This window comes from Orbicella franksi, chromosome 1 (genome assembly GCF_964199315.1).
Source record: "Orbicella franksi chromosome 1, jaOrbFran1.1, whole genome shotgun sequence".
Taxonomy (NCBI): domain Eukaryota; kingdom Metazoa; phylum Cnidaria; class Anthozoa; order Scleractinia; family Merulinidae; genus Orbicella; species Orbicella franksi.
This window is the reverse complement of record NC_138145.1, coordinates 40,962,835-40,974,215: the sequence shown is the minus strand read 5'-3', so window position 1 is coordinate 40,974,215 and position 11,381 is coordinate 40,962,835. Positions and strand designations below refer to the sequence as shown.

Below are 11,381 nucleotides of genomic sequence, written 5' to 3'. Positions count from 1 at the left end.
CTAGGTGTACACTAAATGTTTTAAAAAGATGCCTTAATGAGACTACAACTTTTCGGCGAACTATAATAAGTTCTAGGATTAATAAAAGTGTAAAAAGAAACACACACAAAAACACAAAACACAAAAGAAACACAAAAAAGTGTAAAAAGAACACACCAGACGCTCTCGCAAACGTTGTAAAATGTCAAGTTCTTGAGAGGGTCTTATATCTGATGAAACTAAAACCTCAGAAGGATAGGAAATTTTTAATCTTGGAATATGCATGCGTCGCGTGAAAACCGGCAATTTCGTGTCCTTGCAATTCAAAAACATGTTGCTCCGTTAGAAATTCACTGTAAAATGTGTTATAGCAGTTTTTGATCAAAAACAGAACTGTGATAAAACTGAACGGTAGATTATTTTTGTGTAGTTAAAACCTACTTTTCCTATTTGCTCAACTGTTTTAAAATCCACTTCCCGCCCGCTTAACATGACATTATTTCCTTACATTATAGCGAGAGATATAATAAATCTTCTTATTGACCTCATTCACTTTCCTCTTGACCTGCTGTTAACGTCAGTGACTTGTAGAAAAAGACATATATTTTTACATAGAATAAGAGAAGAGTGAATGTAGTAAATTGTTAACGTCGATGACTTGTAAAAAGAGACATATGTTTTTACATAAAACATAAGAGCAGAGTCAATGTAGTAAACTGTTAACGTCGACGACTTGTAGAAAAAGACATGCTTTTACATAAAATAAGAGCAGGGAGAATGTAGTAAACTGTTAACGTCGATAACTTGAAGAAAAAGAAGTATGTTTTTACATAAAATAAGAGCAGAGCGAATGTAGTAAACTTTAACGTCGATGACTTGTAGAAAAAGACATGTTTTTACATAAAATAAGAGCAGGGAGAATGTAGTAAACTGTTAACGTCGAAAAAGGCATTTTTTCACATAAAATAAGAGCAGAGCGTATGTAATAAACCAGCGAACTTAGATTTAAATTTTCACGATGTAATTTCATCATTGCTACAAAATTCCGAAGCCTTTACCCGAAAGTAACGAACTCAGTAGTGAGCAACAGACGTTGATATCTACTGTGCAACAATATTGCCAAAATTAAAGATGAAAAGGAATAAGCTAGACTTCAAACACTTTCTCAGGGTGCAGAGTGTTTAAAATAACCCGTCACATGAGCTAAGAGACAGACAACTTCAAATTCTTCTTGTAAACTTTTAGTAAAGCTGTAAATGAAAGATGTTTCCTTTGACTGTTTTGAGAACTTTTTTTATCAGTTTACTTATCACATTCTTTCATGTATCAGACCATATACGGTATAGGTGTTAGTGCCGGAAAGTAAGACCACAAAATCCTTTTGGGGCTCTCTAATGGGAGTGGCAGTTATGATCTAGACCGACAAGCGACAGGATTAGAACTGATCGTACAAGGTATTGAACACCTGTAGACTGCGAACCATTTTTACCAATCATGGAGTCAGCTACAAGTACGGAAATGATAGTTTCGGAAGGTCCGCACACCACCTTCGGAAGAGGGTCTTCAAAAGAGAGAATTATCACACTTGTAGTCTTGGCTGTTGCACTGATCTTCTTAATTGTGGGAATCGTGTTGATTGCAATTGCAGCAAACGATCAAAAGAATGAGAAATCGTCAGGTTCTACTTCTAAACAAGAAGAAGAAAAGAAAACAACAGAGTCCATTTCATGTGAATTTTCAGAGGAAGCGAAACGAGTGGAACTTGGTGAATTCCTCGATCGTGTTAAGGCAACATATTACAAACTTCACCCTTATGATGTGTATCGGGATCCAGAAGTGACCACAGAAAGGGTTAAAACGGAATTCGTGGCTTATGATCCTGCACCATCCGTCATCAAAAAACGAACGGACACCGCTTTGGATCTTTTGAGCGAGATCAACGGAAAGAAGATCAACAGCGACAAGTTGAAACCCCGAGAGAGAAGAGCGCTTGCACAAGTGAAGCATTACCTTCAGCATGTGTTCGGTCGGCCTTATGACGTGAATTACTACGCCGGGGATTGGATGATGGGACCGAATTTGTTTTGCTGGCAGGAAATCTGTTTTCAGGGATACCCTGTTTATAACGGATTGGGTCTCTATCACAAACCTTACAACGCATCGGATGTGGAACTGATTGAATCGAAGCTGAAGACTCACAAAGCAGGCATTTTGCAGTACATTGAAAATATGAAGATGGGGGTGCGGAAAGGGATGATTCGTAGTATTGAGGAGTGTGAAGCTGGAATTAACACCATCAAAAGACAGTACTTGGATATTTCCTCGCACAACTCAACAGGTAAGGCCATCATGTTTCGTAATTGTTGTCTTTGCGCTGTGCTAACAATTTGCACCAATTTCCGCCACGGTTGTCAGTTGCTGACTCGAAACTACGGAACATTCAACGCTTTTTTTACACGCGCTCCGCGAACAGATGCTTATTACGCTTAAATAATGAGAGATGCACCGGGTATATATTTTGGCAATTAATCAGACCATTCGTAAATTTAGAGGTTACCGTATGTGATCTGCCTTGGCCCGCTTCTGATTAGACTTAAAATTAGCAGGTATTGCGAGAATTAAATAGCCCTTTAAGACAATAGATCACTCTGGTCACTGTGGGATTGTTTTAGTCTGGAGCTCTTTTTTGCAAACCTATTAACTTTTCCTAGCGAAGACGCCAGTAAATCAGTCTACATAATCCTGTGATCACGAATCTTACGTGCACTGCATAGTAATGTTACCGTTTCGCTCCCTAGTTGTTCGCACAGCAATCACGCGATGAGGCTTTGGTCACGAAATGGAACAAAAAAAATAGAGTTAGTCACGGAAATTCAGGCAGCACAAACCAGCGCCGTTTTTACCATACAGGCGAGCGCAACATGGCTGCTTCCTGCCTGAAAGTCTTTCTTTGTTTTTGCTTAATATAACCGCAGTTCGATTTCTTTTGTTTCCTCGATTTCCTCTGAAATACGAAATAGCAAGGAGTTGATAAGGTCGCCAGTGATTCGAAAGTTGAAAAGGAACCAGAATCTACCTTTGGGGGTAGATACTGAGGAATCCTGGTGGAGGGGGCCGGGCTGCGGTCGTCCTCATTGCGAAACAATTAGCACTTAAGAATTTGTAATTCGCATTTTGACGTTCTATACATATGTAAATCACACATCCATGCATCTTCAATTATCTCAGCTTTTGCGCTAGAACCCAAATATTGCTCTGTATTTTTCCCTAATTGCGATGCTTTGTGTGCTCTTTTGACTGAGCTAAAAGAATTGTTGCCGGGTTAAAGGATTTTCGGTTTTCCCTGTGTCCACAGGTGGAGGCATTTACCACTGATTAAGAAGAGAACGTGGGCGAAAGATGACTGTCACCACACTAAAATACATAAATAACCAACTAAGCAAAATCCCGGATGTCCACGAACTCCCAAGCTTTAACTCCTCAGGCTCAGCGAACATTGGTGAATATTCACCTCGACCTCGTCTCGGTGAATATTCATCAATGTTCACTTCGCCTTCGGCGAATAATTGTTAAATAGAAACAAGATTTTAAACCAATCAGCGGGCGTATTTTCTTTGGGCTATTTTCTAAAGTATTATAAGAATAAAAACCTATCATATCACTAAAGCTGCTTTTCAAGGATGCCTTGTCTTATTCAAAGCTGTGATGACGCAGTTTAAGTCCAAATTCTCTTCAAGAAACTGTAGATCGCAGCTCATGAGAAAGGCTGTTCCACAACTTTGCTTGGTGCGGGGCTGTGGAAAAGCCAATTTATTCTCAGAATTCCTCGGTCGATTCGAGGTAATATTTTCGAGATTCCAATCGAGATTGTAGATATTCAGGGATTAATCCACTGGTCTTGTCATTGGAGGTGTCTTAAAAAGCTGGTTCGTTCAACCCCTTCTGGACCCTGATTACTACCGTAACATCACAGAAGAGATTGATAGCGAGTGGAAGAAGACACACGGTGGAAAAAATGTCAGCGAAACCATCGAGGATTATCTTGTGACTTACGTGGGAGAACCACTCAGCCAGTTGTTAAGGTACTTGTTATAGCACAAGCGGCCCAGATGTTGAATACAATTAATACGTGACATCATACTGTTGGCGATTACGTTACAATTTTAGCCGTTTATAAGAGTGTATGGGAATGCTTCGAAAATTGCTCTAAATGCTAAGTGTAGAAAATAATTTAAGTAAAAATGGCTTACCTGATATTTGTATTGCGCTGTTCTGATGTCTCTGTGTTCCTGTAGGCGGTTTAGAGTCATTTAGGCGAGTTATACTTTCTGGTGGTTTTCTGCTGAGTTTGAACATAAGTTCGGACGTTGTTGTTACGTTCAAACGAACGTTTGCCCGAAGAAAGAACTTTAGCTGGAATCAAAGCTGTTATCGCGACATTTGTGGTATACCTATGTTTTAATTGGGAAATATCGTGTCAAGTGATCATAAGTCGCTGTTTAATCGATTATTATTATTACAATAATAACAAGAACAAGAACAAGAACAAGAACAATAACAATGTCAATGACAATGACAATGACAGTGATAATGATAATGATCATGATCATGATCATGATCATGATCATGATCATGATCATGATAATGATAATGATAATGATAATGATAATGATTTTGATATTGACAATGCTAATAATAATAAATAAACATATTTATGCAGGATGACCATTTCAGTTTTAAAACTGCTATCAACTTGGGTCCTGTGTAAAATAAATTGGTTGGCAAGATGTTCTTTCAAAGAGCAACTATTTATCTTAGGAAATCCTTACTAATAGTTTCGACTTTTATTTTTAGATATGTCGAATTTGAACACATCCGTCACTGCGTTCCGAATAACGTGTCCGGCGGTTTGGCCAACCTTCCGCTAAAGTATGTTTGGCTAGATGGTAAAGAGAACACATCCTGGCCAACAGACCCATATCTACCCACTGGTGAAGAATTGAATGGATCGCGGGCCTACTCTCAAATCATGTCGTATTTCACAACAAATGCCATGACCCCCGGGGAAGTTCATGAACTCGGCAAAAAGCAACTCAGCATTCTCTATCCCATGGTATGTTTCATTACGTTTGTATTTCACATTTGAAGAAAATACACACAATCTTAAACTTTGAAGACGTGTTCCAGATACTCCGTATCTATCATCAGTTTGAGGATGTTTACATGTGACAAAGACTAAAATAAACAAAGGGGTGAACTTGATTAAAATGATTAAAATGGATCATTTTAGCTCTCGGTCAAAAATGCCGCGAACTTACTTGCATCCGCAGCATCTTGAAGCTGTACATGATCGTGAACCTTCATCTGCACCATCTTGAGGCTGATCTGCACCATGTTGAGGCTGTGTCTGCAGTGCCTTGATTTTCGCACTGTACACCATCTTAGAATGTGGAGGTGTGGTGGCCTCATGGTAAGTGCGCTCGTCTCCGGATCGAAAGGTTGGGGATCGAGCCTAAGCCTGGGACAAGACACTTTATTTTCACAATGCCTCTCTCCACCCGATTGCAAAAATGGGTACCGGCGAATTTAATGCTGGGGTAACCCTGCAATGGACTAGCATCCCATCCAGGGGGCAGTCTGAGAAATATTCCTAGTCACTTTATGCTACAGAAACCGGGATAAGCTCCGGTCTAATGGGCCACTTGGCTCAGTGTATGCAGACTTTTACCTTACACCATCTTAGACATGTGTCTGCGCCCGTTGGATCTGTACCTCAGCCACCTTGGATCAGTATTTCAGAGATTGGACAGTTGACAAAGTTTCTCTTAAAACAACAATGAGCACATTGATTCACATGGCATAGACAGCATTGTATTCCCCTTACTTTTTTCCGTTGCTTAACTGTATATATATTTGTTTTCGATTTCTAGCCCCAAAAGATTTTTGGGCTACTTTGTGATATGGAACTTCACTGATAATGTGAAGTATACTTTTGGACTTGATAACCCTGGAAAGTCATATATCAAACGCGAGAGAGAGTGTTTCATCGGGATATCCAAACACCAAGAAGAGAGTTGAAAAGACGACGCGCAGCGGAGTATTTTTGACGAAATTCGAGGTGTTTGGATAGCCTCTCAAATGTTTGATGGATCTTCTCAATTAAACTAAGGAGTAATCGGAGAAGTAAAATTGTCAAATCTTCTTCATGGTTGTGATTTTCTTTGTTCTAACTTGATGAATTATTAATGATTTGAGAAGCTAAATTCAGTCATCGGGTAGTTTCTTTTTAATAACAAGGCCTTGCGTAATATTGATCAAACCAGGAACTTAACTACAGACATGTTTTATTCGTAACGTAAATTACGATTTTGTTATTGTTAGATTGTGGAAGTCGCAAGGCAAGTGACTGGAGAATCAGACAATCAGACTGCCGTAACGAAATTTAGAGCTAAGCTGAATTCGTCTGAGAGTTACTTTAACGCGGAACCAATCCCTAAAAACGAGTCTGATAAAGAGGCACACAAAAAATGCAGTGATATTGAAGGAGCAAAGAAATATTGCCCCAAGCGCTGGGCTGCCTTTGAGCTGTGGATGGCGGAATCAAGAAAGGCAAGTGTGGTTGTTTTGATAGTCGATCGCACGTGCAAGTGGCCGTTTATCGGAAGTAAACAAATAGATGAATAAAATTAATTCTAATTAAATCATGGTTTTAAAAGCTAGCCTAAATAAATACATTTTCAACATATTCTTAAAATTTTCCAAAGTTCTAGTGTTCCGAATACTACTGGGTAGCAAGTTTCATAGGTTTGGGGCGGCAGTTCAAAAAGCACTGTCCCTCAATGTTCTCTTTGTTCGCTCTAGTGGCAACTCAAGGAGAAGCTAGCGTTCTTTGTTTGATTTCAAAGAATAGCGCGATGTACTCTCCATACCAATTAAATCACTGATATATTCCGGCGCAAGCCCGTGGATAGCTTTAGATGCAATCACTAATACCTTAAGGTCATTCCACTGAAATAGAACCTGCACTGAGATTTTTGTGAAACTTTGCCTATTGATTGTTTATATTATAGGAACTTAAATTTTGAAACAAAAATGAGGGGTCCCCATGTCCGTTTAGGAGCAAAAGCACCTTGTTTATACCCATATAAATCCTTATAATAGCACCGTGATTGTAATCACGATTGCTTGTTAAATTCACGTTTCCGATGATTGCTTTTTGTTCTACACTGAGAATTGGTTCATATTTATTTTACACAGAGAAATTTATTACTCAATTCAAAACAACAGAAAAAAATGATAGGTCACCATACTCGTTTGCGAGGAAATGACAATTTACCTCTATGACGAAGTCCAGCTATAAAGAAAAAGCCGCCATTTTTTAATGCGCGCGCGCTAATCACGCGTGAAATTATGCGCAGTAGGGATGCGCTAAGCAATACTGCGGAATAACCTTGAATTTAATTCTAAATTGCACTGGCAGCCAGCGAAGCTTGAAAAGCACGGGCGATATATGATCAAAGCAAGAAACATTGCAAAATAAGGCGCACGGCTGCGTTTTAGATGCGTAGAAGTGGATTGTTTTGTCTGCAAGCTTTTGTTGTCTTTATAACTAGAACTAACAGTCAATTCTACTTGTTACACTTTCAGGTCATGAGTTTGCTTGCGCCCAAAACTATTCCACTGTTCCACTTTATTGGAGATAAAGCTACCACGCCCATCTGTCCAGTTGATATGCAGCCTAACCTGAACCCATCGAGTGGAGCTCAAAGCTACCAAAGTGCTGGCGCAGATTGCACACAAAGTGCAAAATACAACCTTCCATTTTTCCTTGAAAACTTAGGTCCCAGATTCTCTGAATGGAGCGTCAATGCTCATGAGGCGAGGCCTGGACATCATACTCAGGTTAATGTGTTACTTTGCTTACATTCCTCGAGATCTAAAGATAAATGCACAGAAATCAACAAAATAGTTTCCTGTAATGCGGGCAGATTCACCAGCAATATACAAGTGGAATGTACTCTGTGTATCTGAAATTTCTTGCCACGTCCCTACATTTAGGAGGCACAATTTAATGTAACCCTGCGTTGGACTAGCATCCCATCCAGGGGGGAGTAGAAATACTCCTAGTCGCTTCAGGCTACCGAAACTGGAGGTAAACGCCGGCCTGATAGACAACTTGGCTCGTATGCAGACGTAACCTTTTTTTCATGAAAAGACCAAGAAAGTATTGCATGTGTAACTGTTCGCTGATTTGCATTAGTCCTCAACGAGTGAACGTGTTTACTAAAAGGACCCAGCAGTAGACACTTAGCGTATTCTACTAAAGAGGTGCAAATCTCATTTGGTTCTCACTAAGGTCCAGATGCTAAGAGATTACGATTGCGCGCACTCACTCTTAAAATGTGAGATTAGTCTAAACATTTTGGTTTAAAATTATATCTTGGGTTGAGTGAGGGTCAACCCAGCTTCCCCTCGTTGGCCACTCGCTCATTGACAACTAGTTGGTCATAATGTTCCTGTTCTCCTATATCAGCTTCAAGGTAACATAGAACATTTCCGTGATAGCTGCGGAGGTGTGATTGGTTGGCTTGATAGCGTCACCTATTATATGGCGTTTATAGAAGGTTGGGCTCTATACGCTGAAAATCCGCTCATAGCTGAAGATACTGACACTTACAAGTATGAACCCATGCAGAAGTTTGGCATGTTGAAGTGGCAGGTAATGATACAATTCACGATCTCAAGCTCTTCTTCATTTACCTTGACACTTGTTATATCATGTTGACCTGGCCAAAGGAGCCGATTGTAGCAATTGTAAGTGGACTTTTCCACTGTCATCAGAAATATTTTTATGGCGATCCCTTATTAAATTGCACCAGCTTTGTGTATAAAACGCAAATAAACTCTGAAGCTGCTGATTATTTTGTTATATAAGGGTATACCAATATATCATCTCAGAATGCATACTAAGCGAGGTAACTTCTGTAGTTAGGCAAGTGACTCCATTTTGGTCATATGTCTTAATGCCTAATACTAGATGACAGATTGAGAAGAAATAATAATAATAATAATAATAATAATAATAATAATAATAATAATAATATTAACAATGTCATTTGTTTCACGGCAACTCCGTTGCTATTCCCGCTCAATTTGAGACCAAAATTATGGCCGCAGTCATCTCCTATTTCGTACTCTTCTTAATGCAGGTGTGGCGAGCTATTCGGTTGATCGTGGACACTGGGTTGCACTATTATGGTTTCACAAGAGACACGGCTCTGGAGTATTTCAGTAAATATGCATGGGACGATACAGACCTTGCCAAGAAGGAGGTAAGAAAATCGCTCCCGTTTATAATTACAGCCACAAATTTTAACTTCTTTACAAAGTGTGTGCGCACTTGAACGCGAGCTATTCATTTGCAGACAGCGCAAGACAGTTTTAAGAGAGGGATAGCAATAGCAATAGAGAGATTGCAATATTTGACTGGAACTGCAACTTGGAATGGAGGCTCATGAGATTAATGTTATTTCCATTTGAAACGACTCCCTGCATCAGCCTCAATTTCAAACTAGTTCCAGTCTAATACCGAGAATACAAATATGGTCTATTCACAATTTTTTAAACTAATAATACAGTCAACGAATCACAGCAGGCGGCTGATTTTATTTTCTTTGTAGTTCCATACTCGCGAGAAACTGAATACGCTTACGTACTCTAAGGTTTTATGATCACAGTAGATATACAATTGTGTTTTAGATGATCTTTTTTCCAAAGCTAAATACTTTCCACAGAACAACAATTATCAACAGATATCGTTTCAAATAGAAATAACACCGGGTGTTGTTCAGTGGGCTTCAAAACGGCCAGTACCAATAATTACAGTCTTTTTTTAGAAATAAGATTATTGTTTTTCCGGCCCAGGCTGAATAGTGTCTTTTTTTGGCTAGTTTAGCCGTTATGAAGAAAGAAAAAAAATTATAGGGTTAAGTTAAAAACATATAATTGTGTTGTATTCACACATTTTCAACGTACAACATTATACGCTTTTCAAAATCTTAGCCTCGGGGTTACTCTTAAAATGTTCTTAAAATTTCGCAAATTTCAGCTTTGATATCCTTATAAAATATATTCTTATAAAAGAGTGTAATTCAGTTACTAGCAAGATGGAAAGTTGGTAGTCTTTATAGTCGTTCGGATAATTAGACCCAGTCCCTTAACCCATCGACCTAACTGAGTACGTTAAATTATGTTAGAGCTGTCAGAATAACTATGAACGTTTTGACCGAGCAACGAACTTGAGTGTGTGCTCAAATTACCGTTGAACCAAAAACTTCTAGGGTGTGAAAAGATGCCTGCTGAAATCATTTCATTTGTACCAAACTTAGTTTAAGTTAGTTACATATTTGCTCTACACATCTGTTGTTAAAAGATTTTTGAAAAGCATCTGAGCAATGTTCTTTTAATAACCTCGTCAGGTGACTCGGTACCAGAGCGACCCCGGACAAGCGACCGCTTACATGATTGGTCAGCTGGAGATAAAGAAAGCCAGAAGTTATTCTAAGGGAGCTCTGGGCAAAGATTTCAGTCTAAGAGACTTCCACTATCAGGTGCGTTTGTTTTCCGGTTATTACTTGAACTTTTCAAAGGAATTAAGAGCGAAAGAGAGGGAAAGAGATGATAAGACAGAAAACAAAGCTTGTTTTGTCAACTAACAGCATGTCATAGGTATGCGACGTAGGAAAGAGGTCCAGGACGGGGAAAAAAGGGAAAGATTGAAAGTGTAGAACCAGGCCTGGTGTAGAACGTAATTTGAACGAAGCTCGAAGGTTGGTGGGGCTCCTTTGTATAACAAAATCATTCGGTGTAATCCGATATACCAAAACTTGCTCGGTGCACAATCCAAATGCAGGAACTCAGAGTGTTTGCTGAACTCATTATTGCTCCGCACATTTTTGCTTCTTTAGGTTCTCGCCCAGGGATCTTCCCCACTTGATTACTTGTCCGATCACGTGACAAAGTATGTGGCCTGCGTCAAGGATAAGGCAAAAGAAGGTTGTGACGTCATTTTGAATCCATCAAAGAAAACCGAGGCAAAGAAAACGACCAGTGAAGGCCGCTGGTTAAAACTATTAAAACCCAATCTACACTATATATGACTCGCTTTATTGATGAATATTGGTATCGCCAAGAGGCAGTCTGTCTTTTAAATCTTGATTCAGATGAGCTAAGGTTAAGACCAGAAGAACGTAATGAACAACGTTACTGATCAAATGATTGATTGATTGATTTATTGACTGATTGATTGACTGATTGATTGATTGATTGACTGACTCACTGACTGAATCACTGACTGAATCATTGACTGACTGACTGACTGACTGACTGACTGACTGGCTCAA

The 11,381-nt window shown here is 39.2% G+C and overlaps 1 protein-coding gene across 1 annotated transcript; it reads left to right on the top strand.

Moving 5' to 3' along the window:
• Positions 1 to 1,339: 1,339 nt before the first annotated feature.
• LOC145462714 (uncharacterized) lies at positions 1,340 to 11,381 on the top strand. Its single transcript, XM_081446302.1, has 9 exons — positions 1,340 to 2,317; positions 3,890 to 4,061; positions 4,834 to 5,092; positions 6,361 to 6,588; positions 7,627 to 7,881; positions 8,513 to 8,698; positions 9,189 to 9,311; positions 10,458 to 10,589; positions 10,947 to 11,381. The coding sequence occupies exons 1-9, from the start codon at positions 1,474 to 1,476 to the stop codon at positions 11,136 to 11,138; spliced, it is 2,391 nt and encodes a 796-aa protein (XP_081302428.1). The 5' UTR covers positions 1,340 to 1,473; the 3' UTR covers positions 11,139 to 11,381.